A 25,018-nucleotide genomic window follows, 5' to 3' on the forward strand; every position below is an offset into this window, starting at 1 on the left:
GCCCACCTAAGCCTCCTAGACTTGACGACCCTAACAATGTTGGGCCGCAGCTAGGTCAGGCAAAAAAAAATCATATTGTCATGGTGATGTTTATCAGCGATAAAGGTTGCAACTTCGGGCAAGCGAATATTTAAATATTTGTGTGCTGTAATCCTGAAACTTTCCTCGAAGAAAATGAGTTTTCAAATCCCACGCCCACTAATTACAACCCATACCAAACCTTCTGCGGGGATTTAGTATGTTCAATATACTTCACGGAATTATTACTGCTGACTTAAGAATGGTTATAACGTCTTTGCCACTCATTCCTATCCAAAGTGAAGTAAAATTCGTTATCCACTATGCACAAGACATCATTTTTTTCGTGAAACACGTTTGCCGCTAACTTGTTTAATATCACTTTTCGAACTTTTTGAACCTTGTAACTTTCGGTTTGATATAGCAGCTCTTTCATGGGATACTCATGACCCCTAAATTATTTCTAATCATTTTATGATCACAGTGAAATTTCCTGCCCAACTAACGGTGCGATTTGACTACACATCCAACACTTGCCTGTTTGTTTCCTTCTATTGTTCGATATGTTTAATGTGAACTTTCTTTCTAACTCGAGCCAAAATCTGATCGTCTATCTTCTTCAAAACGTGACACACTGCGCCGTTTAAATCCCAGCGCCACAAAAAATTCATAATCTCGTGTAGTCCGGATGCCGTGTTACACATTCACTTATTAACGCCCTATGATTGTCTTCGTTTCTAGCCATTTTCGTACACTTTCACTCGATTAGCATACTGGCTCGCTAACTCCCTCATGTATGTAGTAGCTTTCAGCCAGGTAACGCCCAACACATGTGGAGCACTCGACTGGATGCTTTCGAACTGTGCAATTTTCCCATACGCTATATATTGTAAAGGAACTGATTGACACTTGTTGTCAAACCAAGTGCCCCAGCAAGACATTGGCCCAGACAGTGAAGGAGGAAGCTTCAAAATCTTATCAGTTACATAAGCCATTCCATTTAGTCGGAGATGTTACATTATGTACACTTATGTAACTGGTTTCAAATATAATAAGTCTGGAGAAACTTTCTTTTCCTATCCACGTGAAGTCTAAATAACAATTACTTTTCTGTAAATCATCACTTTTTCAATCCCATATCAACTTTTCCTCACCGTCAGCATGGTCTAATACTTCGTCATTACCAGGAAGGATACTCTATAAGAGAAGCGATCTACATCATTCCGTTGTGACGCCCACAGAATTGTCTCTTAAATACACACGTCACAAAGGTCAAGGGGTCCTTTGGGGTGTCTTTTGTCAAGTGAATGATATTCGTCTCTAGTGGAGTGATCGTCGCTTGTAATTCTGCTTGTGGTTCTGAAGGTGTCTTCCTGTTCTGCCTAATACCTGTTCTGCCTAATGACCCTCCAGCACTTTGTAACGCATTTTTGATTTCATCTTATCTAAAAGCAGAACAGGAATTCCTGTTCTGCCTAGTTCCTGTTCTGCCTAATTCACACAAAAAGGGATATTTAGATTTGAGGGAAATTTATTAGTACCTATTTCCCCTTAATTTTCAAATATCATTGAAGAACTCTTTAATAAAACTTCAAGGCACGAGTGAGGGTTAGTTAGATTGAACAGGAATATGTTTACCCTTGTCCAGGTTTTACAGCAAGAGCAGAACGAAAATGAAAGATCAATGATACTTCTAGAAGTTGGGAAGAAACCAAGAGAACAGAAACTAAAATATAAGCGTATTTAGCAGAGAATCAAGTCCTTGCAAAGTAGATTAGAGTCGGGTCAATTGGATTTGATTTCCTATGTAGACGCTGTAGCTTACAGTTTACATTTATAACAATGAAGGTTGTGTGTGGGTTTAGCATGTGTTTCGAAGTTTCGAAGTTTTGTTCTCTCTCAAATTGAAAAGATATATATGTGACTTTAAGAAGTTAAAACTATTTCCTTTCCGATATTTTAATTTGTTATTCTAGAGCAAACTTTGTTCTTCTAAAGTTTCCTTTGTAGATATTTGAAAGTATTTATCTCTAATAAATTGTGTAATCGTTTTACTCAACGTAATTGTGGTATTTTGCTTTTTACATTATACCGGACACTTTCCCTACATTTGTTATACTAAAAATGATTTTTAGGGGTATTTGCTCACATGAAACAATTCGTTTCACTCGCGTGTTCAATCTAACTAACTAACCCTCACTCGTGCCTTGAAGTTTTATTAAAAAGTTCTTCAATGATATTTGAAAATCAAGGGGAAATAGGTACTAATAAATTTCCCTCAAATCTAAATATCCCTTTTTGTGTGAATTAGACAGAACAGGAACTAGGCAATAAGATGAAATCAAAAATGCGTTACAAAGTGCTAGAGGGTCATTAGGCAGAACAGGAATTAGGCAGAACAGGCAGGAACTGGTTCTGAATGAGGACCTCCTGACTTCTGTGGTAGACAGCCCAACGCTGAGTCAGCCATACAAGGGTCAAAGGAAACCTGGAGACTCTGGCGTTGGTCAATGAAGAGTTCACAATCGTCAGGAAGTGGAGTCGAGCAAGAAGCCCGTAGTCTAAGAAGAAACGAGTCTATTTTCCCTAGATCGAGTCCTCGTACTACTTCTCCAGCACTTTGGTCTTTCTCTGTATCATAGTTTCTGGAACCCCCGTGACGTCTATATACTGGATCCTGGAGCAGATTGAGCAACTCAATGACCCAACAAATATCAGTCAATCCTTTTGATCCTTCCCCCTCACCCAAACATTTTCTTTGTCTAGTCCTCAATATTCTGCACCAGGGTTGTTTTGTTTAAAACAAATGATTAAAACTTGTTTTAAACAAATGATTTTGTTTAAAACAAATTTTATATACATTTCAAACATTTTATTTTAAAAACGTGTATTTTTTAAGACTTGTTTTTAACATGTTTATTTTTATTTTATTTTATTTTTGTAAAAAAATCTGCCAGAGAAAGAAAATGGTCAAAAAGTGCTTCCAAGCTACGGGCCTGGAAGCACTTTCTAACCATTTTCTTTCTCTGGCAGATTTTTTTACAAAATTATTTTCTAAATTATTTTTTGCCCCCTCTAAAAACATGCTGAAGAGAATTTTCAAACTGTCACAAAAACCAGTGAAATTCTTGCTATTATATTTACCAAATTAAATTCAACTTTGCGAATTCTACCCATTTATGTGTAAAATTATATGTTTCTTTGCTAGATGCACCAAACACCTTCAACTGCCTTTACCTATTTCAAGAATTTGAGACCATGTCATGCATGGCGGGAGGTATGGGGAGAGCATAGGGGCATTCCCCCCAACTTTTTGACAAAAACAAAAATGCCAATTATAAGATCCTTCAATTCTCATTTGTGTTAATTGTGCCCCCAGCAGACAAAAGGTCTGCCCCCCAACAACCAATTACTAACTCCGCCTATGATGCCATGTTATTGCAACCACGACAAGCATCCAAGAATACCAGGTGCACTTCCAAACAACAGTATCATAATCCACAACGTTAGTTGTGAATATAAATAGACTGTAATGTCTCTCTTATTTTGGAAGGTAGAAAATTAAGTACAAACGTTCAATAAAACATATTCTTCTATTTTGTATTGATATAAATCAAAGTTGCTGTAATATAATTTTGTTCTAATGTTTAAAAAATAAATACCTCAATTTTAATTAATATGAAACAAAGTACCTCGCAAAGAGCTCGTGTTAAGCACACAAAAATGAAACAAAAAAATTACGTTCGATTATACATATATAATAATATTCTCTTTTAGGTTTTTCTATTAATAAATGCAAGTGCTTTGGTCTCAGTATTTTTATCTCATCATTCTTAGCAGTTAATACGAACAAAAAGCTACAGTAAAGGCTTACGAGAAATTAATAATTTGTAAAACAATACTACAAAATAGCCCTTACCGCTGGTCTAGTGAATAGAGCGCGCGTGTTTGAATGTGATCTTGGGGTTTGATACCCGTGGAATTCTTGAAATTGAGAGCAATGTGGTGGTTCGTATTCCACTTTAAACTGCAAGCTTCGCGTTTTTTATAGCCTCGGTACTGAGAAAAAGATGCTAAATTTTAACAAACAAACAAACAAGTTGACCTTCTACAAAATGAGAATGTGAAGGAAAATAGTGTTTCTTTTTATTTTAGATAGAAACATAATAAATTAATTTTAATGAACATATAATGATGCCATTATACAATAAAAGTTAATTGGAGTGTTTTGTTGTGACAAAAAAGTCTATGTCAAAATATTCTGTTTATAATATTTTGGTTTCTACAAATGGAACAATCCTTATTAATGGAACGTATGCTCACTCTAACATTCAGTTAATTAGCTTTTGTTTAGTGTTAATGACGTACAATGACGTTCCTTATCTATGTTTACCATAGCACTATATTGCCCAAGCACCTCAATTGTATTGTATCGCAGTTTTCTTTTATTTTTTTTAAATCTTTGTATGTTAATGATCAATGTTCTTAATCTTGAATTTGTGTACTGTAATATTGTCAATACAGGATATTATGTATAAAAGAAACTATAACTGTTACATATTCTGTAAATAATAAATAAGTATACAATTTTATGGTGTTGTGTCATGTCTTAATCATTGCCCCCTCAGTATTCACTTATACCCCCTTAAGCAATCAGGCTGGCTATGGGCCTGAGTGCTTCTCATTCAAAAGACTATATTCTTCCCATGTGAATGTTTCGATTTCTTGTGGCTACAGCAGGTCAATGTGGTGATCAACAATTTATTTTGTCTCTTTTTTCCATTTTTTTTAAAAATCAGTTAACTTGCGAGAAAGTGTCGTAGTCGAAGGTTAGACTAATAGTAGGGGAGCATATGTCATCCCGTGGCAGCTTTCGTGAAGAAAAGACGAGAGGGTGACTTTTTGATTTAGAGGAGCCTTCTGATGAATAATTTCGATGGTGTCACTCACTAGTGCTTGGTGTGTAGACATGATGTCCTCAAAATGGCGGCCAACTCGATTCAAGACAAGCATTATCTCTGCTGTTTATGGGCCGATTTTCTTTTGTATGGCTCATTTTAAAGGAAATTAAATTTCCCATAAAACCTGTTATATAAGTATTTTCTATAAAACTAAAGGTATAGGACGCGTGTCAAGTTAGACCAATCACCAACACTAAAACGACCGGAACATATCTCAGAATTATGGGCTATTTATGGGCTAATTAGTTGCTCTATTCCCAATTTTTGGGCTCCTACTGTTTAGCAGGAAATCGGATTCAAAATGGGCGACTCTAGCTTGATATCAAGCTAGAACCCCCCATATGGTTACAATGGTCCGATCGAAAAAATTCAAACGAAAGAGTTACGGGCTATTTATGTGCTAATTAGTTGTTCTCAATTTTTGGGCTCCTACTGTTTAGCGGGAAATTGGATTTAAAATGGGCGAATCTAGCTTGTCGTCAAGCTAAAAAGAAACATACCTTCTGTATGATATTAAATACTCGCCCGTACCGATGAACCACTCGCCCGGGCGAGTGGGTGAGTGGTTATTTGCATCCCTGTATTAGCGTAAGGCAGTGAAGTTACACTGAGAATAAAGAAGGAGTTCCGACAGATCAGTAAGCTGAACTTCAAAAGTTTTGAGATTGTGATGAATTGTGATGTTAACAATCACGACCACATTTTGGAAAAGCACATTAATGTTAGTAAACAAATGGCTAAGACTTTAACAACTTTTACATTTATCCTACTAAGAATGTGTTTATTATTGTCCATTTTTAAGTGTTTATAATATTGTCCATTAACTAATCTGATTGTTAGTAGGGCGGGAAGCTAATTTACTGAGTTGGTAATACTTTAGCATTGTAGTCTAGGTTGGCTGGCTTAAACTAGATGGTTTCTTTAAGAAATGGTTTAAATCATAATCTACTGTGTATATATATAAAATTGAAAATCACTATGTTTGTCACTCTAAGGCTCGGTTCAGACGAGCAGAAAAGTCTGTTGCGGGCCCGCAAAAGACTCGCAGCAGACTCGTGCGGGCGTCACAGATCAACCAGTTCAGACGAGCAGAAAAGTCTGCTGCGGGTTCGCAACGAACTCGGGCGGGCGTTTCAGTCCAACATAGAAAACAGTTTATTTTATTTTCAGCTACAATTGTCTTTCATGTTTCTTAATTTACGCAATGACAAAGAGAAGTTTTCAAAATTATTTTCGCATGAGCAGCACTTCGTTTGATGAACTCTTAACGATAATAAGTTAAGTGATAAAATTAAAGCAGAAGGTACTATCATAAGACTTCCGATGCCACCAATTCAAATGTTAGCTGTTACATTAAATGTAAACTAATTATGTTAACTAACTATCATTTGTATGAATACAGAAAATAAGACATTCGGGGACCTATTCATAGACATTTTCAGTTGTTATTAGCGTCCACTAGCGTGGATTAACTGTCGCGTGACTAATTTCAATTTTTGGCATATGTTGCCAACTATAAATTAAAAATTAGACATATATTTGAGCGTTTCTAAATATTTCGCTCCTAAGAGGGTAAGAGAAGCATTTCAGTAACAGTAAAATTTCCCTTTATTTATTTACAAAGAGCCAGATGTGAGAATTCACTTCGGTTAGAGATGTGAAATTCGGAATGTAAACCCCTAAATGAAAATAATGGAGCACAGGTTCCAGCGTTTTAATTTTTTTCTCTTGAAGAGGAGACGGAGGATTTCTATAGTAGTGAGGTCGCGATAGCTCAGTGGTAGTGCGTTCACCTCTGGTGCGTGGCGTCCCTGGTTCTATCCCAGCTCGCTTTAAGTGGACTTTGTGGTGGACAAACACCGTGTGCTTGGGTTTTCTCGGGTTCTCCCGTTTCCTCCCACTTTCTTCATTCTACCATTTCATTCACTCTCAACTCCACCGTTTCCTTTAGCCTACCCGGCATAATCGTTGGACGTAAAACTCAAAGATTTCATTCCATTTTTATAGTAGTGAAATTTTCCTTTATATATTGAGAAAGTGTTCAATGTGAGGACTTCTTCTTTCACCTCTGTAGCTTGGGGTCCCGGGTTCGATCCCAGCCCCCGCCAAGTGAACTTTGTGGTGGACAAACACCGTGTGCGTGGGTTTTCTCGGGGTTCTCCCGTTTCCTCCCACTTTCTTCATTCCACCATTTCATTCTTTACTCATCACCGCCTCCTTTAGCCTAACCGGCATATCCGTGGGACGTAAAACTCAAAGATTTCATTTCATTTTTCTTTTCTTCTTTGGAAACTAGAAGATAAAGAAGAATTGTAGTGATGCGCACGAGCGAGTTCGAGCGAATTTTCACTCAAACTCGACTCGACTCGACTCAAAACAGACATATTTGAGCTCGACTCGAAAAATTTCCTCCAACTCGACTCGAATTTGACTCGAGTTTCGATTCGATTCGAGTCAAAACGAGGAAAATCGAGCCAAATGCTGTGTGTAGTTTCAAGTACTTTCTTCAAGTATCCTACATAAACAATATAATTATCAATGCTACTACTACTACTACTACTACTACTACTACTTATTATTATTATTATTATTATTATTATTATTATTATTATTATTATTATTATTATTATTATTATTATTATTATTATTATTATATCAACACCATGTATAAACATGAAAGATAGGTATATCTGAATACTAAACACTAGTTGACTGCTGACCTCGGTAGTTGTGAAGTCTAGGAGGCAAGGACATCGTCCACAAGGCTCTGGATTTGAGTTCCGGAGAAGCAAGCATCCGGGCTCAAACCAAAAATCGTTACAAATTAGAGGGCGCCGGCCAAACTTGTTCAAAACTGCTTGCCCCGGTTTTAGGGTTCTCAACGGCTCGAACGGATAGGCTCACAGCTCATTCTCTATCAAGTCGAACCAGTAGCTCACCCAACCAAGCCGGCTCGAGCCGAACCAAACCGAGCTGATGGCTTTCCCCAATCGACTCTGGCTCGAGCCGATGGCTCAACTGAGCCAGTAGGTGCCTCATCTCAACCGACTCGGCTCAAGCTGTTCGCTCAGTTGAATCGAGCTTAGTCGGTTAACATCACTACCTGGGTTGGGCTGCTTCGGCTCAAATCTTCGACCGTGCAGGTCTTAGCCTTGGTGGTAAGAAATACAGTATATACTTATGTTAGTGCCTACGATATTTGAGGCTGTCTCGTTATAAAAATCCATTGTCGTCTTGTTAATCGAGACGAGACGAGATGCGAGCAATGTCCCATCTCATGAGCAACACTAAAAATATTCCACATTACTGCTTACATTTCTCATAGCTTTCGCTTTCCAGTCTAATCAGGTAACGATTTCAAAACTACTTAAAACGAACTAAACGAGCGAGTCATTTATCAAACTCGACTCAACTGAATACTCGACCTCAGAACAGTGACTCGACTTGAAGCTCGACTCGAGAAAATTACCTTTGACTCGACTGGAATTCGCTTCGAGTTTCGAATCGAGTCGAGTTTTAGCTCGACTCGTGCCCATACCTAAAGAATTGTAATGTAAATCGGGACCATCGCTGAAAACTATGACGTAGCCTTAACTTGAAGAATGTTTCGTGATATGTTCCTCATTGAGGAACATCTATATATATTTTTTTGTTTTTTGGCTTACAGAAAGAAATCTCGAGTAAGTTATTGTGACACTTACATAAGCAACGTAAGTGAGGGATAAATCGTTGACTCCTTTTAATTTGACCAACAGAGTGCTCCTTTAACCGTGTATATTCGACGATAATCGTTTGGGATAAGATAAAATGCGTTCGCCATATAATTTTATAATAAAATTACGCTTATCAATTTACTTTATTTCATAGTTCTCCCATATTCACTTTCTAACATTCGGCGACAGTTGCCATCGAAATTCATACAATTATACGCATAATAATAATAATAATAATAATAATAATAATAATAATAATAATAATAATAATAATAATAATAATAATAATAATAATAATAATAATAATAATACCTTCCAATAAAGAAAAATAAATGTCACGCCGGGATTCGAACCCGGGTTATTGAAATGGCAGTTCTCTGCTTTCACACTTTGCTATCAATTCCTCATACAAAGATAAGAAAATAAACTAGTAGTTATGTTAAATAAACATAGCACATACTATTTCTACACGTGTTGATGCAATTCAAAGAATGCGAAATAATGTCTGCCGGCTTTTCTTTTTTAGAAATTAGAAGTTACGGTGAGGAATAACTGCAGTAATGTAATTCGGGATCAGTTAAAAAAAAAACGATTAGGTAGAATTATCTTGAAGAACGTTTCGTGATATTTTCCTCATTGACAAAGGTCTATATCACTAGTTTTTGAGTTAAAGAAGGAAACCTCTCGAGTAAGTCATTGTGACACTCATAAGGAACGTCTCCTTGTGCGAGTATTAGTACGAGTATTTTGTGTATCGTCTACATGCAATGCCTTTAACTAGCTAATAGTTTAGATGGAAGATGAAGTGACGCGGTATGTAAGTGGTTAGCGCCTTGAACTTCTATTCGGCGGACCCGGATTCAAATCCCGGTCAAGGTCTAACTTTTTCAAATGTTTCAATTTCAATACTTACTCAGTGTGACAAGCAAGATCTTCTCTCCTCGAGAAGAATAAGATGTTGGAAGAGGAGAATTGGAACTCTCAATGAAGGCAATCATTTACTAACTTATTTCCAGCAGTTGTTCTAGATTTGATATTTTCAGCTACTTTCAAGCATTTTCTGGTTCATGCGTGGTCAGTATTTTTATTTCTCTAAACATACAGTATATAAAGAAATAATGCATTACATACGCAGCAATATTAAGATAAATATATGGTGTTCTTTGGAAAACACGATCCGAACCATAGAGATTCATCTTAGATTGGTGAACTGTTATGTTTGCCACCTACTTTACAATTTTACCTGGATAAACAGCTGGATCATGGCTACCAAGTGCTGTCAGTTCGAGAAAACTTACGTGTAAGTTGGGTTGCATCTGTCTAGGCGTTCTTGCAACTGCAAATTATCTGGACCCCAAGTAATGGATTTGGAGCACTTAGGGGGGGATGCTTTTGTGGTTGGGTGTACCGCAGCACGGAGGAGAGGGAGGGGGAGCTATATATAATAATGATCGAAAATGACCAATATTAGTGTCTAATCCTAGTTTTCGGGATTATTCAGATGAACAGTGACATTTCCGATCCGGTTTAAATCCAAAATCAACCCCGCCACTTGGTAGAGGACTATTTTTTTTCTATCCGTATGTAAATCTAAATTGAAAACAAACCTATTTAAACCTAGAAAACTGGGTTTAAACAAAATAAAAATTTTTAAAACACTTTTTGCAAACACTTATTGTAATGTTTTTCGCCATTTTTAGCCTAGTTGCTATCTTCAGCGACGTAACTTCTTACATAGAAACCATATAGCATTAGAATATGTTCTGCATGTTTATGACAGATTATTTGTGCTGCGTACCCTGCATAAAGAAGATATGATAAAGACTGGTGTTTAACCCTTTTGGGATCTTGTGATTTTGGGCTATTTTTTAGACTTTCAGTCAAGCAGCTACTGCATCGTCTCTATTTATGCTACGATCATGGTTCATACCTCATTCTCTTCAGAATAGAGCTGGCTTTCAAATGGTACCACTTGCATGCTCATACCATATACCAGAAGCGGGAAAAATGTCAAAGTAAAAATTTCGGAGGGATTTTTTTTTCTCGCACTTTGGCCCCCCCTGGATTCCCCCCTGTATGAACGTAGCCATCTAAAAAAATCTGAGAAATAGTACTTGGTATACTGAATGTGTGTGCCAAATTTTAAGTTTCAATCTTGATTACCAAGGACGAGAGAAATTTTATCAAGAATTTCCACCATGCCCCAAATTACCGTAAAACACCATGATCTCAGGTAAAAAATTTCCTGAGACATCCCTGATTAACCTAGGGTCATGTTTCGCCCATCATTCTCTTCAGAATCATTCTCTTTCAGGCGGTATGACTCACGTGTCTCCATCATGTATCTAAGGCGGGAAAATGAGGAAAAACGGGATTTTTTGGGTCTAAATATCCTTTTTCAACGTTTAGCCCCCCTGGACACCCCTGTTTTAACGCAGAGATCTGAAAAAAAATCTGGTAAATACTACTCGGTGGGCTGAATGTTTATGCACAATTCCAATTTTCCAGGTGCAAAAGTAAGCCCGCCAAAAAAAAATATACCGACAATGTCCCATATTCCCGTATACAGAGGGAAATTTTTAAACATTCCCTGAGACATCCCTAATTACCCTAGGGTCATGTCTCGCCCATCATTCTCTTCAGAATAGAACTGCCTTTCAGGCAATACCATTCACTTGTCCCCATCATGTATCTAAGGCGGGAAAATCCCGTGAAAGGGATTTTTTGGTAAAAATTTCCCTTTTTCAAGGTTTAGCCCCTCTGTACCCCCCTGTTTTAACGCAGAAATCTGATTTAAAAAATCTGGTAGATACTACTCGGTGGACTGAATGTTTGTGCACAATTTCAATCTTCTACGTGCAAAAATAAGCCCGCAAAAAAATAATACCGAAAATGTCCAAAATTCCCCTATACAGAAGTATATTTTGGTAAAAATTCCCTGACACTTCCCTAATTACCCTAGGGCCATGTGTCGCACATCATTCTCTTCAGAATAGAACTGCCTTTCAGGCGGTACCATTCACTTGTCTCCATCATGTATCTAAGGCGGGAAAATTAGGAAAAACGGGATTTTTGGGTAAAAATATCCCTTTTTTCAACTTTTTGACCCTCTAGATCCCTCCTGTTTTAACGCAGAAATAAAAAAATCTGGTAAATACTACTCGGTGGGCTGCATGTTTGTGCAAAATTTCAATCTTCTACGTGCAAAAATAAGCCCGCCAAAAATACTTTACATAAACCCCCCCAAAAAGTATTACACGAAAATATAAATTTTAGACTTATGACGTCACCACCTCCTATGTCTCGACGCAGGAAGGTGTGAAACCATACGTAATGTCTTCTACAATGCCTCTAGACTTGAAAAACAAAACAAAAAAAAAAAAAAAACGGACGAAAAAGCTCAAATAGGAGAGTTATAACGCAATGTACCATGAAACACCCCGTATGGTACAAAAGTTACCATAAGATCCCCAAAGGGTTAAAAGTGGTAACGTTTAGATTTGCTTAATATATCCATCTTAGCATTGAATTGACTCCGACTAGTATGGTCATTTTTATATGAACGTTCTTCTTGTTCTTGTATACTGTAGTTAAAGAATCAGAAAACAATAATTTTGATGAGACTTAGCCACAAATCACGTTCGATGAAATTAAGAAGACAGCTACATAGAATCAACCTCTGAAATGAATTTACTTCTTCTTGTAATTAATTTCTAGATCGAGGTGAAATTTAATTTGCAGGCGCAGACTACAGTTCAATGCTCACCTAGGCCTATATCATGAATCAAGGTTAATAGAGTAGTAAAATTTTGCAATTTCGAATCATGATGCTGCTTTTCTGGTGATATTACCACCAGATAGGAGCAGAGCGAAAGAAGCGCACAGCCACAGACAATACTTAGAGTTTGTAGTAGGGATGGCCAGAACCGGTTCCTGGTGGAACCGGTTTTCGGGTCTGAACGGATCCGGTTCCGGAACTGGTTCTTCGGATCCAGGTCTGGAACCGATTCCCAAGATCCGATTCTGGAACCGGGTTTACGGACCCAGGTCTGGAACCGGTTCCGGAACCGGTTCTGAAAACCGAATCTCCAAGAACCGGTTCTGCTGGAACCGAAACTTTGTGACTATTCCTACGCTAAACCCGATGAAATAGTGGAAGCGTCAGGCAGGCGCCCAGGCGGCGGCCGCTGGTCTCATTTGGCTAAATAAACTGGGTAACTGGCAAACTCATTGGCTAAACACTCACTGGTGGACCAATTTTTTTTTCTGAGGGCACAAGCGGGTCTGGGCGGGGAGGGCACAAGCGCAAGGCCCTCTTTGCATTTTTGAAGGTGAACTTTGTGCCTCCTTCACGGGTCTTTGTGGGCTTTCGGATCCAGGTCTGGAACCGGTTCCTAAAATCCGGTTCTGGAACCGGGTTTCAAGATCCAGATCTGGAACCGATTCCTAAGATCCGGTTCTGGAACCGGGTTTTCGGATCCAAGTCTGGAACCGGTTCCTAAGATCCGGTTCTGGAACCGGGTTTTCGGATCCAGGTCCGAATGCAGTGTTAGAGATTGCATCGATGTGATGAGAGAAGGTCAATTTTGAATCAAAAATTACTCCTAAATCTCACATCGGACGTTAGGAGGATAGGGGGTCCGAACCATACGGACAATCCCCTCCATAGCTCTCTTTCTTCCATTTCTGCTTCACAGTGTCGTCTACAGGCTGTATATACGTAGTTTGTGATTGATTACTTGGCCAGGTATTATTACTGTACCATTCTCCTGACGTCTTGCTTCTCCGTTTTCCTCAATTATATGACCATTTTTACTTGCGTTTACCCTCCCTTCTCCTTTGTCGTTACGTGCTATGCTTCTTCCCTCACTTGTCAGTGTATTGTCGAATGTAACGTCACATTATAGTACATGTTTAACTGCGCTTCTATTCTATCACATTTTCATGGAACTCGCTCCATATTTTGTCTCATTATCCACAACGTGTTGTTGTCAGTACCCCTACTCCCACTATAAGTATGGAACGGTTGAGATCGAGGGTTTATCTTGCCTATGGATTTTCTTGTTCACTAACACAAATCGATTGATCATAGTCTCGTTCCACATTACGTGTAACACCAGAGCAATGCCCCTAGTTAGAAGTTTGACGAAGCTTTGCGCTTTCGAAGAATCCCTTGTCTTTTGAACTTCATCAAACTTATCTTTTCATTTTCTCTCATATTCGTTTAGGCTTCGGCCCTAGAATTCATCATTCTCAGGACGGGCTCTGGCAATGGCAATACTCCCGGACCATCGAATCTTGTTCAACAAAATCCATTAAATATCTCTCCACATGGTCGCCAAAAAACGATACCGCGTATTGTTACCGGCACTATACGGCTATCCAAACTACCACCACTGTACCAACAACTTCTGCGACATCGTATGTAACTAACGGACAACGAATTCGTTCCAGATCTCTTTCCGATGGCGAGCAAACATTAGATCAGACTAAATCAACGCCTTTCACCAATCGCATATCCTACTGCTGGTAATACTGTCACCAACAATATGGATTCGGCATACACTTCTGCTGAAAATCAACACATGTTACTCCAAGGAACAGTATATAACTTATTGTTAAACAATTATGACCCGAAATATGTCACAGTGGGCGCTGCTTTTTAACAACTAGTTAAGTAAATTTCTCGTCCTGAAATCGACTAATCCAAACTTCGCCACATGTTGTAATAAGGCTACTTACAAACTTTTCGGGTCTAAAGCAAATATATCGATTTTTTTTAAGTTCAAGAGGACGCAAAACACCACCTCCATCAAGGTCCTCCAATGTTGTCAGTTGTCATTCGTGGTGCAAAATCTGGCTTTACTGATGATTTTTACTCTGAATTACATCAAGATTGACTACCACCTGTCAAGCATTGTATACGAATCAAGAAAAATCAGGGTGCAATATATTTAGTACGCATCCTTACTAATCAACAACTTTGATCGACCAACTTCTACTCCACGGTGCATATATATGCCGGCGTCATTACAAGTTTGAGCCATTTCGCACACCAGCATCTCTATCTATTAAATGCGAGAAATGTCAACAAAACAATTCCCATCCGACGTCTGAGTATCCAAATACTATCAAATGTGACTACTCCTCAGTTAAACATTCTACAAGATGCCCAAATCTTAAGTAACCACCATATTGCAACTGATGTCCTGAACATTTCCCTACCTATAGTTACAAGTGTAAAGCTAAACCTTTACTTGGCTTCTCCTAGCAGACAACTCCAGATATGTCATTTGGCGAAAAAGTTATAACTGCACATAACTGTTAAGGAAAAAAACTAATAGATTTACTTGCAAAGAAGATGACACAGAGCCTGGCACCAGGCAAGAGCGTTACCCTGGAAATAAGAAACAATATTAACAATAGGGTGACAATATTTTGATAAATAAATATGATTAATAACTAAAAGGTACACAGTCTGAGTTACCGAATTAGAGAATTTAATACAAAACAAACTGTTATAAATTCCGTGACAGACATTGCGTCACAGGAGAAAAAAATCGAATACATACATAGTCACGTGTGTTTGTTTACATTCTGGACCTACATCAGTGCTCACTGTTTGTGGTGTTAGCGCGGTGCGTCAACCAAATTCTGGCAAATCGTCCTGAATGAAAGCCAAAGCTCAGGCTGAATACAAGTTAGTTGACATTTAGACGACGTATCATCCGCTTACCGGTAGATGATGTTTATTGAACAATATTAGTAAAAGTTCTTGATCAAATTTTGATCAGTTGACGGACAATCAATAAGTTCGGTTGTAGCTGATGAGCTGTGATAGTTAACTCTTGTTAGATCTCCAACTAAGAGATACTCATTGTATAAGATTATGAATTAATCACTGGCTATAGTCAACGAATGTCCATTGGAGGCAGCGGACCGTAATGAAGCTTATAGAAGTCGAGGAACAAATTTTACATTATCGTTAAATATATGATACAATGGACTGAATAAATCAATTAGTAAATTTAATTACGGATGATGCATTAAAGTTGAAAGACATTTCAAGTGATGTGTATAAATGTGTCTTTGTATGTGGTGCCGTAATCAAGAGTGACTCCAATATATTAACTCACGGGCTAGGTTGATTATTCCTGAGCTAAAGTAATTGCTCTTGATTACTGTTAATGCTATTGCCTGACCCACATATCCCTCCAATTAAGATGCAAGGAACGTTTCCTTATCAATACTGTGACACCCTTGGCATAGTTCGAGTTGAGTTTAGTTTAACGTCCCTTTCAGCATCGAGGCTATATGAGACGTGGGCGTACTGATTAACGTGGAATCCGAACCACATGAGCTCCCACCGGCTGACGTAGTTCGAGCATGCCGCCGATACTGAATAGTACAGGATATATTACAGAGAATTTACAGTTGGAGTGAATATCCACAGTGTGTAAAAGGCTACTCTTTCGTGCTATTAGTGAGAGGATGATTGCATTATCATTCAATTTAATAGACTATGTTGGTAAAGCTTGAACTTAGGAAATGCTGACTACACATCATCATTATACATGTTGCTGGATCGAGATCATCTTCAATAAAGAAGACATTAGTTAACAACAAAGGAAAAAGAGCATTTTTCTTTTCTCACACATAAGTTGATCATAGTAGTAAGTGATTGTGAAATGCCCTTATAGAACTCTTATATCAAAGTGGTATGATTAAGTATTGAATACAAGTGTATATTCTTATTGAAGTTAGGGTCATCGAAGTTACAAAATAAAACTAATATCACAAGAATGATGTGTGCTGTTAACACGTTCGCTGCGGCAGTGTAATACTGAGTTTGGATTTCATCAGCGCTATACGAGTCATTGTGTGTCTCGTTGAAGGTTTGTCCATCGGCGTGTTGCGAGTCAGCAGTGACTTGTGCAGTCGTCCACAGATCTTACTTTGAGCTTCTCTCCACAGATGACGACAGGGTATTCCGAATTCACACTTCAGGCATCTGTTGACAGAATCTGAAGCTTCATTACACCAAAGAAGAACGCATCACCGGTGACTTGTATAGCTCATGAATGCTAGTAATGTTAAAAATCTGTACAAACGAAAGTACCACTAACGCACAGAGGTAACACAATGCATAAAACGGCACCCCACAGAAATGAAGTATCGCACGAGCTACCGGTGACTCGTAACGCAGCGAACGTCTATTCCTCAATATGCAAGGGATAAGTACATGATACTTATAGCAGTTCTGTACTGTTTGTGTTTCGGGAATCTGTTATCACCCTACAGATTTCATTAACCAGATTATCAAATTAGTCTGAGCTTAGTGTTGTCTTGCAGTATCGCATGTCAATAGACAACAAGTCAACCAGTTCTACAGGATTGATTTAAAACTTTATCAATCCACAGAAGCCTATAGTGATAAAAGTGAACTGCTAGGCATCACAGAAAACACAATCGCGTATTGTTACCGGGACTATACGGCTAGTCCAAATCACCACTACTATGCCTACAACTTATGCGACATTATGTATTAAACTAATTAATTAAATATAATCTTGGCACTTTGCATAAGTGCCTATCACACAGCACCAAGTTTTTTCTCACTTCTGTCTCCTGCCACTTTGTCATGATTTCGCACCCTGGAGTAGGGCGGCCGGTATCTTTCGCTTCTGAGTCCAAAAAGTACATGGAAAACTGAAGTAAAGAGCTTGGAGTGATGAATAAATTAAAAATTAAGATTAAGAATCCAGCGTAACTGGTTGTTATTTTCTTTTTCTAGATAAATATTTTTGGGAAATGAAAGGACGAGATGAATTAGCTACAGCTTTGCAGCAAACATGGAACAAACGAATAGCAAAGAATGTGATATTTTTTGTTGGAGATGGGATGAGTCCAGATACAGTGACAGCTACCCGCATCTATAAAGGGCAGAAGAAAGGTAAAACTGGAGAAGAAAATCGTCTTGTATTTGAAGGATTTCCCCATATTGGGCTATTAAAGGTACCTTTTTTCTTTTACTATTTGTTAATGAAGAATGTGTTACTTCTTGGTTTTTACGGTTAATCACATGTTACATTTAAGAATGATTGAGTTATGGTTTACTTTTATAATGTTGCATTCTTTTATTTTCCATGTAATAAGTGATTTTCTAACTAAAGAAATCCCTTTGATATACTTAAACAGGAATAATCTGTAAGAAGCTGAATAGCGATATACACTATAAAGAAAAACCATCTTTAATACGCTTGAGATCATTAATAGTAACATTGCATCATGGCATATTGCTATGTACTTCTTAAAAAATCACCATTTTTCTTTTAAAAATAGAGACAGAAAGTCCCTTGCATATATCAAATGAAGGAACGTTACGTACTTTCAGGAGATATTTCTTGAGCTTAGTTGTGTCTATTAACCCTGTTAAATACCGTTCTGTTTGAGGAAGAATCTGATGATCACGAAAGGGTTAAGCAAGGATGTTCCGGGAAAAATAGACAAACTTTGCATATGTACTCTCAATACAAGACAAAACTTATCCGCGTCTTTGGTCGGAGATGGGGTTAATTTAAGATAATTAGTGAAATTGGGCGTAGGGTGACTACACTGAATAAAACAACTAACAAATTTTGCATACGTATTCAGGATCTCAATACGAGAAAAAATATCTAAAACTTAAGTCGGAAACGTCTTATTATGGATATTAGGCCAATTTAAGAGAACTAGTGGAATTGGTCGTAGGGTGGCTACTATGCAAATAGCAACCTACAAACTTCGCATATATGTCCAGGACCTCAATAAGAAAAAATCACATAATCACAGAGATGGGACCAATTTAACGTAAGTCACTCTACGACCAACTCTAGCCTGAACAGATTCTCCTAGACGATAGATTTATATTGTCATTTCCTTTGACAATAATTTTATTAGAAGTATACGTTTAAGTCAGCCTCATACAAATATACTTTTGAATGCTACGCGATGGTAACAGATAGCCTCACGTATTACACTGGTATTTGCTCTCTCTTATACCCGTGTAGAATAAATACTGTTTAGAGGCTAACGAGTTTAAAGGAGGTCCCGTCACTGTAAGTTGTCCATAGTAGACATAAATCGTCATTACCATCGCTTGTGTTAGCTATCTGATCACATGTTTAATCAAGCCGCCTTGCCTCTCTTGTATGAATTATTGTACCGGTGATGATCAGGTGTTGTAATATGCATTTGAGACCATAGAACAAGTACAATACCTAGCGGTCTGACAAAAGTTATCACTTTCAGAGGATGACTTGCTTTTTGAACTTCATTTCATCATCCTTTCATTCTCTTATATCTTTGTTTGGGCTACAGGTCTATGCTCCTTCATTACGATGGCAGACAATTGCAACTCAAATGGACAATCGAATCTCGGTCGACATATTGGCTTACCAACAACTCTCCATTCCAATTCAAGCACTTCTCTAGCACAATCTGCACACCGCTAACCATCCAATCGCACCCAGCACTTTTCGTCAGAAACGAGCCTCTACCGAATACATCTAAAGATCGGCACCCATCTAAAGACTCTACACAGTACGCGAAACACATACGGGCCCGATCACCACTTGCGTCAATGGATATTGAGGTCGATCTACAACAGAATACTACTATGGTGTCTTACTTCAACAGAAACCAATATCGAACATCTTTATCGTTTCATTTTTATTAATTATAACGCTAAATACACCAACCCCAAAATGATCTTTCTCCAATGAGTATGTTCCTCAGGTATGAGATACCCTAGTTCAAACACATAAAATCAAAAATGGCTACACACTGAAATCGAAAGATTCAGATTTTGGAGTCCCTATACGCAATAAAGCTTCTTACGAAATCTTTCGTATGAGCGCTAAACTCTCAAAACTAACGGGTAAACGACAGAAACAACCTTCGCCACCTAGAAAACCACCCTATCTACTGGTTGTAATCAACGTTATCTCCTTCGAACTAAGAGATGCGGAAATTCAAGACGAACTCACACACGAGGGAATTTCAGTTGCCAAATGCATTCGTATTAGAAATAATAATGGTCTTACATACTTAATCCGTATCTTCTTACTTCTATCACACCGACAGCAGTAGTCGAAGTGAGACAGTATGCGGTGGTATGCCATACCGCCTCTGGTTTTTCAGTGATGAAGATATACCTTCTCTGGTTTTTCAGCAATCAAGGCATACCGTCACTGGAAAGTGGATGCTAATATATCTTTAATAAATCCATTTTTATGTATAGTAATTGACAAATAGCTTTGCACGTTAAAGATTTAATTTCATAGTTAGAAATAATTTCTACTTTTCCAACATAGACATTTTTGATATTTTCCTAACTTCTGTTTATAAAATGAGATGTCTACAAAGTTCACCCCTTGCTCCTACGCAAGAACTCCTGTTGGTTGGAGATACGGGTCCCATGACAGAAAGGAATACATGATTGGCCCAATCCAAACAAAAAGTAGTGTATTCAGGCGACTCGTTTAAACTAAAATGGGAAAGTACTCTTATAAGTTCGTCGGGACTTCTTTTGTTGTACCTACAGTGATAAAGAAATACATAACTGAATCCGATATTTACGAGTGAAAAATATAGTTTATGCAATCAAAAGATCTGTTGCTTATATTAAAAAGTATTTTTGCGTCCTTTTTGTAGTTGGATAACACTGTGAATATGTGTGCAGTGATTGGGTACGTGAGTGTATCCCTAATATTTAGATTTTTGTGGCAATTGCTTTTAGATAATTCAATCTGATATTTTTACTTAATGGAAGTTAAATATTTTTAATACCCTGGACCACCTACTTTGTTCCATATACTTTCTATCAATAACTATTAATTTTAGCAGAATTTATATTAGACCAAGCCAACCATTACCTAGTGAATACTTTTGTTAATATTATTATCATAGTGGACATTAATATTCATAGTCATAGGGCTCGAGAAAAAGATGAATTTTAGCAGTATTTAACTGGCCATGTTCAGCTCTATATTCATCCTTTTCCTATGCACATCAGGGCTACAAGCCAAACTACCAGACGTTGTAATCACATCTCTGTATCTCATCAATAAATGCCTGCTTGAGGTACTCGATTCTATTGGCAATGACTCCCATCCATTGAAACTAACAATAGCACAAGGATTTCCACCACACTTTGTACTTACACCTCGCTTGTTCCCAGATATGATAAAGCCCATTGACCTGACTTCTGGCAAGAGCTTTACCATACTCTTCATAGTGTAATACTTACTACTGACGCCGAACTCTACGCAGCTCTCAGCACCTCATTCTGACAGACCAAATACATCCCCATAAACCGAAATTATCTCCTACGTATCTTGCACTAGTACAGAAAACTCGATAACATCTATCGAATAGGAAACGATGAATCAATTCGGCACCATCGTCAATGGTGACGCGCAGCTGAAAGCTGTCAATTTTTGTTGTATATAAACGTCAGAATAGAATAAAAACATGTAACAACTTATCCGAGGACGCACATCCTCTCCGACATTCGAAGCGATTCAATAAACTTGTCGGAAAGAACACTAAAACTACCTATCTTCTCATTGACCATGACACTCCTCTCTTCTCAAATCAAGACAAAGCGAACACCTTTGCTGCACAGTTACAGACAATTTTCACTCCCTCTGCTTCTTCCACACGTTCAAAACGGATAGATATCTCTCGCATTCCAGCCTTGCACAGAGCATGTCATTGATTCAGAGCATCCTCTTAGTGCACCTATTACTATTGCTGAACTTCAAAATGCACTCAAGCGGAAGAAGAAAACAGCACCTGGAATTGATATATCTTACCAATATATCAAAGAATGTTCTCAAGCACTCCTATTCCTCCTTATAACAATCTACAGTCACGCCCTACAAACTTCTGTCAATCCACTTGCATGAAATCTTTGTATGTTTCATTAACCAAATAAGCCTATACGTTGTCAGCTCTTATAGACCAACCCAACTTACCTCAATATTCATTAAGCTACTGGAAAAACTTCTCGTGTGTCGGTTTCATTCATATCTGAAAACACTTAATGAGCAAGTAGATTTCAGACCTAATTTCTCAATAAATGACCAATTGCTGCGCCTTAGGACTATAATCACAAACCGTATAGCAAAACATTAATATCATGCCTTATGCTCATGGATTTAGAAAAGGTTTTTGATAAAATTTGACATAATAATCTCATTCAAAAACTTCAGTCATTCAATCTTCCTATATGTTATCTAAGGCTCATTCGTTCTTTCATTACACATCGCATTCCTTACGTCATTGTTGGTAATGTATTACGTGGCATATACTTCCGTTACTGGAGTTTCTCAGGGATCAGCTCCTTAGCTTCCAACGTATCTCCAACTTCACTCAATACATTTACTTTCTAATATGCAGACGACATGTCTTTCCTCGCTCTTGACAAAACTATGCATCAACTTAATTTTGTTCTTCAAACAACATTCAATAATTTCATTACAAATTGCATCTCACTATCAGTGAAGGAAAACACAAGCAGTAGAATTCTAATCTCCTAAAAGACATTCCAGAGTTCACAGAAACACAACTCTCTTACGAGTCCCTGTCGGTGTATACACTACACCCACTGCTAACTTACTTAGGCATGATCTTCCATTCCAAGCTTACCTGGAACGCCCATCTGAAGAAGTTAACAGATAAGGCTAAGAATCGATTAATCTCTTAAGACATTTTACCGAAAATAACTTTTGGCCTAAAACCAGATGTCTTAATACTTCACATTACACTGTCCCATCCTCACTTTTGAGCGTACCTCATGGTCCAATGCTCCTGTTTCCTACTACAAAAACTCTGGGAAAGCTCATTATTCGACTAGCCTATCACCTTAAACTATCCTACATGGCTCATCTATGAATATATATCCTTGCCGAACATCATAGAACATCTCGCACAATTCTGCATTAAGTATGTAATCTCTCACATACGCACAGGCCCTCTGTTATATTTAAACATTCTCATTCAGATGTTTTCACTTCGAAGCATACTGGTATAGGCGTTCACCATTAAATTTCATATTTCTTTATATCAACAATACACTCCTGACGAACAGGAAATTATTGACATTTATATCCTTGCTGATCATATCCCTCATCTTTTTCCATCTTAGCACGGGGATCCTGACAATTAACAAGGGCTACCCTCTGTGCTCATTTGTCCCGAGTCACCCCGTGGCAGGAGATTTAATCTGTTTGACTAATGTATATATGTTCGTGGCGTGCTAGCACTTCATCTGTTTTTTTTTTTTTTCATTTATAGTTCCTTCTAATTTCACTTGTTACATGATACAATCAACATTTTATATATATCGCATGTATTTGATTATCTTGTGTTTATTTCACCTTATATATTTTTGCACTGCATAACGAAATATTCAGATTTGCCATCTTTAGCTTTGACTATCATATGTTTCTCAACATAACTAATAACTGCTGAATAATAAATAAATAAAAATTAAATGATGACCACACTATTCCCTTCAAAGTTTATTCCCACATCACTGTTAATAAAAAAGATCTTTTAGTCCATCTCTTTCCACTAATCTCCTACGTTTCCTGTATAATAATACATGCCATAAAGAGAGCATAACCCTCTAAGAGGTAGGAAGAAAGAAATAAAATGCCCAGAAGAATTTCTTGACAATTCCCTGGCTGTTTTAGCACTAGAAAAAGCAAACAAATTATTGACAATGGGACCCACATACGAAAAAAAAAAGTTACCTCTGCTTTCCCTTCAAATCGTTTAAATCTTTCAACATTTACTAAAAACTACTGTGGAAGAAAACAAAAGATGAGTCTATAATTTTCCTTTGTGTCGGTCTTAGTAGTTTTTATTTAGTACCAGTATTCAGAACAATAAAAGTGGAAATAACTCACTTCTTCTCCAGACCAACTATAACGATTATGAAAATCCAGGGTTAATTTGAATTTTTAGGCTAAAAGGGTCTGCATTTTAACGAAATACTGGTCTATAGTGCTTTTCAAATGGTAAATTACAAAAGCGGACTGTCTGCTTTCTCCAATCGCAGTTACGTGTAGTTGTCAGTTGGTAACAGGCGATAGTATATGCCGACTTTTCGCACCACTGCAAGTGTTGTCAATACTAGATGCGCTACCTAGAAATATTGTGTTACTATATTAATAGCTGTCTTAACAAGTAGAAAAATGGATGATTAACATAAGTACAAACTGCATGTTTCTATGTCAACTGGTTATCATGATACAGACTTTTAAATGTTTCCATATAGAACAATTGTGAAAATCTTAAGAATATGTTGTCTCGAATGACATAACTGCTAGTAGATTTTGATTCAAGCTGTCGTTCAATATTTCCCTATTATATGAAATTGAACCCGTAACCTATCACAGAAATAGTAAACAACGTATTAACATAACTTGGGCTCTGGAGATGAATATGTTATGCATATTTTTAAACAAACATTTTCATGTGTATAATATAATGCAAGTTGTGTAAATGAAGAAAGTAAAAGATTCTATTTTCTTCGTAAAACAATTTTAAAACAAAAATTTCTTTATTCGTTATAGCTAATGTGATTTTTTCCCTTCGCGTTGTACATTTGATTATTTCACCATCAATTTCCCCCTCTGTCTTTTCTTCTACTCAACATATAAACTCATGGTTGCTCACCAAATGCACAGGCATTTAATGGCACCACGCAATAATTAATGCACCCAAAACAAACTTGACTGCTTCGAGACGCGGAGAGCAGATACAATTAGGCGGGAAAATGGCTTCTTACCTTTACTCTTATAACTGTTCTTTGAATTTTCTCGTACCTTTCAGATAAGAAGAGACATCAGCAGTAGCCAGTGATACGTGATATTTAGCGCAGCATTGCCAGATTATGAACTCCACTTTTCTTTCTCGCTGCCTTTCCATCTAGCGTTATTGCTAATGATTTGACAGCATTATCCGTAATATCAAAAATGATATTCCAGTAAAATTTAGAATATTCAATGAACATGCTAGAAATATAAATGTCAACTAAATTACTTTCTAATTTATTGCACTAGAACTGCTAAAAGCCTATCATCTCTTTCATCTTATTATGATCATCGTCTAGTTTGTTTTGTCGCCGTTAGAGGCTCCCTTAAATTAATTATAATGTGTTCCAAATTTTGTTATTCACTATTTCTTGAAATCTTGTAAGTTTTCAACGCGTATGCAAAGGATCACTAATCATTGGACACAAGTAACAAATGTTCAGTAAGGAGCAAACCACAG

The 25,018-nt window shown here is 37.5% G+C and overlaps 1 protein-coding gene across 2 annotated transcripts in view; it reads left to right on the plus strand.

The window, feature by feature from the left end:
• The window catches only part of LOC145671205 (alkaline phosphatase-like), a 130,401-nt gene that overhangs the window by 27,860 nt on the left and 77,523 nt on the right, over positions 1-25,018 (plus strand). For both annotated transcript variants that reach the window (XR_014128468.1, XM_081740063.1), the window contains exon 2: positions 17,487-17,707. Coding sequence is in view for 1 of the 2 variants with exons in the window: in XM_081740063.1 (XP_081596189.1) it covers positions 17,487-17,707 (221 nt within the window). In the remaining variant the exon portion in view is untranslated. The remainder of the gene's footprint in view (positions 1-17,486; positions 17,708-25,018) is intronic.

Source organism: Thermobia domestica, chromosome 15, assembly GCF_964235325.1.
Source record: "Thermobia domestica chromosome 15, izTheDome1.hap1.1, whole genome shotgun sequence".
Lineage (NCBI taxonomy): Eukaryota > Metazoa > Arthropoda > Insecta > Zygentoma > Lepismatidae > Thermobia > Thermobia domestica.